Raw genomic sequence first — 5,106 nt, forward strand, 5'->3', positions numbered from 1 at the left:
CAGTACAAGCTTGTCTTCTTCGGCTCGTTTACCAGCCCTACTTATGACGAGAAAACCGCCATAAGTGAGCTCACATAAGCTTAATAAAAAAGAATAATCAAAGTCAAGTCTAACGACATGGTCCCTAAACTGCAGCTACTACGTATAGCTGGGGACCAAAACCTTTCAGAGTCGGCTCCTTTACTATGCGTAGGTAGCGAACAGCAATAACGCTAAATTGCAACAATACTAGAAGCTCCAACTGAATATGCATAGTTAACGCACTAAAAGACGAGAATAATAAGCCCATCGGCAATATCGGCAGTAACTAACTTACACCACAAAAAGGAAAAAAAAAAAAAACCAACACAGCCACTAAAACCACTATTTTTGTCTCAAAGAATAGTATACAAATATCATGTTCTTTTTAACCCATCCCCATTAACCAAAACTATACTAATATAAAATGTACATGGTAAGGATACTAATTATAACTGATACCTCTACTGGTGGTATTTCGTGTTATGGAGAGGTATATTGCTCCTCCTAGCCAACAAAATCACGCAGCAATTGGGTACCAACAAGATGACCATTCCTGTAAGAGGAGGGCAGGGACTGAGGCCCAAAGCCAGAACTCCCTTGCACTTCTTCACCTTCATCAAGAACTGAGAATTGAAGAGGGTGGCACTCATCTATGTTGCTGCTGTCTCTGGAGAAGAAGAGAGAGTGATGGTAGTTATTCACATTGGCATTATGTTGGTGTAATCCCAATGTGAGGGACACACCTCCACTGCTGGCATATTGACGCTGGGAAGAGGACGAATCGCCATTGGTGTATGAAGAGAAATCATAGTCCACCGCACCGAAGGTATGCTGCTGTTGGTTGCTCTTCATATGGTCAATACTGATGGCATCATTGATATTCTTGTTGCTAATGTTGTTGTTATTAATGGTAGTAGTGGTGACCTTCCTCTTGGCATCCTGATCACCATTGATAATGGAGGAAAGAGAATCTGAGTCGTTCAATACTGTCGGTGGAGGTGGTTCATTGGTCGCTTGCTGTGGCTGTAGTAGGCCAGGGCTAGGGCTAGGGTTAGGGTTTCTTTCCTTGTCCTGGCCCACTGTCCCCTTGTCCTGCTGTTTTGCTTCCTCAAGGTACATTTCCTCTATCATGGGTTTCCACAGCCTCACTCGCGCGTTTATGTACCAATTTGATACCTACGACCATGTATCAAATTAACCACCCATGAATCTGTCAGAAAACATTCATGATGTTGGGGGGGGTACTACACAGACACACAGTGAGATGCTCCCCGCATACAATTTATTCATGGTAGCCTTGGTACTTCTACCATTTATTTGTCCATCTAATTCATGATAGAATATCACAAAACCAACGTACCTGGCTTCGAGATAGTCCTGTTTGCCGAGATAAAATATGCTTATCAACATCACTTGGGTACCTGTTTTCGTTTCAACAACAAGATTTAAAATAAGGAGGAGGAGAAACAAAGCCACAAAAGGAAAAAGGGACCAACAAATTCATTCATTTTAATAGGCTTTTTTTTTTTAAATTAAAATATGACCATACTTATATGCAAGAGAGGAGAGAATGGAGTTTTGATTCATTGTTCTTACGGGTGAAGGAAGTGTTCAAATAGCCAGGCACGAAGGATAGACACTGAGCGTTCAGGCAACCCCCTCTGAGGCCTCCAAGGCTGGTTATCCATCAACCCCATATTCTGATACGCCTTTTGCTGCCTCAGGCTCTGATCCAGAAGCCTCAACCTTGGGGTCTCCCCTTTGGTGGTGCCCGGTGCAATCGCATCCTTCTCCCCTAACACCTTCTTGGTGGCCTTGATCTGACCCACTATCCCATCCCTCAAGCACCTGAAGTGCTTAGACATGGCTTTGGATGCCAAAGACGAGTACACATCTGCTGCACCCTCCCCAGCCACCGCCTCTAACGACGCCACCACTCCTCTCATCTGCTCGCAGTAGTGCTTGTATCTCCTATCAACCTGATAAAAGAAACACTCACCAAAGCAGAATCCCATAAAGATTTTTTTTTTGAAAGAGATCACTATCTTAGGATTGAAGAATGGAACTAACCTCTTCAAGCATGGAGATAAGCTTGGATTTACGCTTCTGAAGCTCGAGGAAATCGACGGCGTAGAGAGAGGGATCGATGGGTGAGGAGTCCTCGACGGATGGTTGCTTGCTCTTCTTGAGATTGGTGGAATGGTGCCTGGTTCCGAGGTTGCAGAACTCGTACAGAAGCTCCTGCGCGGCAGGGAAGTACTTGGAGTTCTTGAGCTCGTAGGGGCGGTACTGAAAGGGAGAGGCTGGCTGGTTGTGGTGTTGGCCGCGGTACTCGGCCAGCTCGTACCTGAGGTCTTCTGCAGCAGCAGACTCGAAGGATTGGACCCTGAGCTCGGTGGGGTTGTGCGGAGAGAGGGAGAGGGAGAGACCGTGGCGACCCTGGCGTTGGTAGTAGTCTGGCTGGGGGTTGATGATGAGCCCTCCTGTTTGGTTGGTGAACTCGATGGTTGTAGCAGATGCAGATGGCCCTCCTCTTGATAAGGAATCCTCCTGAAACCTGCCTGGGAACTCTTGGTGGTGGTTGAAAAGAGGGTGGTAGGCTATGTTGGTTGTGGCGGCCTTTGATGATGATGATGATGGATCTTGTTCAGGTTTTGGTTGTTGGTTCACTGCAAAGAAGCCTTTGAAGACATCTGAAGACCTGAAGGTGGAGGAATCCCTCATTGTTTTGGAAGGGAAGCTGAGCAATTCCATGCCTGTTTGGAGGTTGAAGATCTCTGCGGGGTTCATGATCCCCGGAGCCTCCATGGCCTCATCCACCATGTTGGGGATGGTTGGATTGATGGTGAAGTCTGAGTAGCCACCACCATAGCCATGGATCTGTGCTCTTTGTTTCTCACTGGGACCTTGATGATGAAGGTTTTGCTGCTGCTGATGATGGCTGCTACGTTGGTCTTGCTGGAACTCGCCGTGCTCAGAGATCGCGCGCAATCGCAGGCCTCGATCGATCAACAAGCCTTCTTCAATCCCCATAAATTGATTTCAAGCTGGGAACTATACAACACCAAAAGCTTTGGTTTTTTATGAACTTCAGGAGGTTAGTCTATTAAAAGATGCAGACGAGACTTGGGGAAGAAACAAAGCTAGTTTTTGACCAAGACCCCAATTCCTCTTTTCTCTCGCTCCAGTGTCCACCTGCATAAACAGGCAAAGGACAGGAGGGGTGCGAAGTGTTAGGACAATCCATTACCGATTGTGGAAGAGCTCATCTCTAGGTGGGTATCTTAACCGATACCTAAAGTGTCAGCCACAGTTGGATGCTGGCGCCTCCCCTCTTACCCGCCCCCACCATCTTACAGTGATAACTATAGAGCAAACAGCATGTCGATACATACAAATGTATTACCTAGTATGATGAAGTAGGAAATTGATGTGATATGTATGAGTCACAATGAAATGATGAATCACTCCCCTCTTTTAAATTGATGAAACACCATTAATCATACAAAAAGAAAAGTTGCAAAAATTTGATTTCTGATTGGGTGGTATAGTGGAAGTACCACTCTATCTATCTATCTATCTATCTATATATATATATATATATATATATATATATATATATATATATATATATATATATATATATATATATATAGAGAGAGAGAGAGATATATATATATATATATATATATATATATATATATATAGAGAGAGAGAGAGAGAGAGAGAGAGAGAGAGAGAGAGAGAGAGACTGGGAATTCTACCAATAATTTTAGTGCTGCAGGCCAGTATCCTGTGGAAGAGCAGAAGGGGAACAGAGATGTTCTTTTTCCCTTTACTTCCAATCAAAATCTTTGGTGTACTCTCTCTTTTTTTTTTTTTTTATAGAGCAGATTTGTGGCATCCCAAGTAGGAGATTTTGGTACACGAATCCCCAATAAAGAACTCTCACAACCCCAACCCAAAAGGACACTCAAAAAGCATTCCCTTGTGTGATTATGGGGTGTGAGGCTCAGAGAGTGGGGAAGGGGAAAGCCAGGAGGGGCAGGCAGAGTAGGGTTTGAGGAGAGGATGATGTGCCTGACCAGTTCCTTCTAAAAATAGGGGCTGTCTTGGCCGACCCCTTTGTGGTCCACCATTTCCAACCAATTCCATTTAAAATCGTATTAAAGGAGCCACAGCCATTTGCTGTACTATGTGTATGACCACCCTCCAATCCGTGGGACCCTCCAATCTCCCTCTCCTGCCTTCTATTCATCCATTGTTCATCTTTTTCTTCCATATGGTGTGAATTTTATTGTTGTTTTTTTGTTTCTTTGCCCTTTTGAGTTTTAGCATTCAGTGGTCCCACCCTTCCCCCAATGTCCACCCTCTTGCCCCTCCTTTACATAAAAAGGATCTCATTCATTGACATAGGAGACAGAGTGTCCTATATTGCGATTCAGCTGATGCATCTGGACGGTTACGGTCAGTCCACATCAAGGTGAGAATGTGGACCAATCCTAGCCGTTGGTTAGATGACTAGAATTGAATGTAGGATTGAACTCCCCGTACTATTGCTGGTTGCTGGATCCTGGCCACTTTTCTGGCAGAACAAGGGCATGCTTTTGAATATCCTTTCTTCCTCAACGCCCTGTTTATTAGATGACCGAGATTTTCTTCTGTCGTTATCGAGTGAACAAATTAAGACCAATATAAAATACAGGTTGGCGGGGTAAAATCTCGTGATATTTTACAAAATTTGGTTTTATCCATGAAAATCTTGGAAAATATTATCGGCAATTATAAAAGTATGAAAATGTATGAAAGATATTCTGAAATATAAAAAAATACAAATATCAAAAGTTGCTTTTACCGTTCTAATTTCACAACGAAAACATGATATATTTTAAAACTGTCAATTTTTTTGGGGTATATTATATATTGGCTTTTGAAAATGCCACAGTAAATTTACGATCAAAATATAAACGATCATTGTGAAGTAGGAAAGGGACCCTCATGACTCTCATTTCTCATTAATTTGAGGTGTTTCCCACCACCACTAGGGATGGCAGTGGACCAGGGGGGAAACGGGGCCCTGCCCCG

The 5,106-nt window shown here is 43.7% G+C and overlaps 1 protein-coding gene across 6 annotated transcripts; it reads right to left on the reverse strand.

Annotated features, from left to right (window-relative positions):
• Positions 1-351: 351 nt before the first annotated feature.
• Positions 352-4,105, reverse strand: LOC149836012 (uncharacterized). Of its 6 annotated transcripts, XM_090008918.1 has the most exons (6): positions 3,786-4,105; positions 3,317-3,386; positions 2,092-3,216; positions 1,618-2,000; positions 1,382-1,442; positions 352-1,197 (listed from the first exon to the last, which is right to left on the reverse strand). In XM_090008918.1, exons 3-6 carry the CDS (start codon positions 3,052-3,054, stop codon positions 526-528), a joined length of 2,079 nt encoding a protein of 692 aa, XP_089865044.1. In that variant the 5' UTR covers positions 3,055-3,216; positions 3,317-3,386; positions 3,786-4,105; the 3' UTR covers positions 352-525. The 6 variants fall into 6 exon arrangements, with proteins under 6 accessions (XP_089865044.1, XP_089865045.1, XP_089865042.1 ...); XM_090008919.1 differs by lacking the exon at positions 3,317-3,386 and having other exon boundaries at positions 2,092-3,075; XM_090008916.1 differs by lacking the exon at positions 3,317-3,386.
• Between the last annotated feature and the right edge of the window lie 1,001 nt (positions 4,106-5,106).

The sequence above is a fragment of the Nuphar pumila genome, chromosome 6, assembly GCF_984573655.1.
Source record: "Nuphar pumila chromosome 6, dmNupPumi1.hap1.1, whole genome shotgun sequence".
Taxonomy (NCBI): domain Eukaryota; kingdom Viridiplantae; phylum Streptophyta; class Magnoliopsida; order Nymphaeales; family Nymphaeaceae; genus Nuphar; species Nuphar pumila.

What these genes read in the sequence shown, in the direction of transcription:
- LOC149836012 (XM_090008919.1), bottom strand. Translation starts at nt 3,054, where the DNA reads ATGGGGATTGAAGAAGGCTTGTTGATCGATCGAGGCCTGCGATTGCGC. An exon ending in TTTGAACACTTCCTTCACCC is followed by an intron (nt 1,443 to 1,617) that starts GTAAGAACAATG and finishes AAACGAAAACAG; the next exon opens with GTACCCAAGTGATGTTGATA. An exon ending in CAGGACTATCTCGAAGCCAG is followed by an intron (nt 1,198 to 1,381) that starts GTACGTTGGTTT and finishes ACATGGTCGTAG; the next exon opens with GTATCAAATTGGTACATAAA.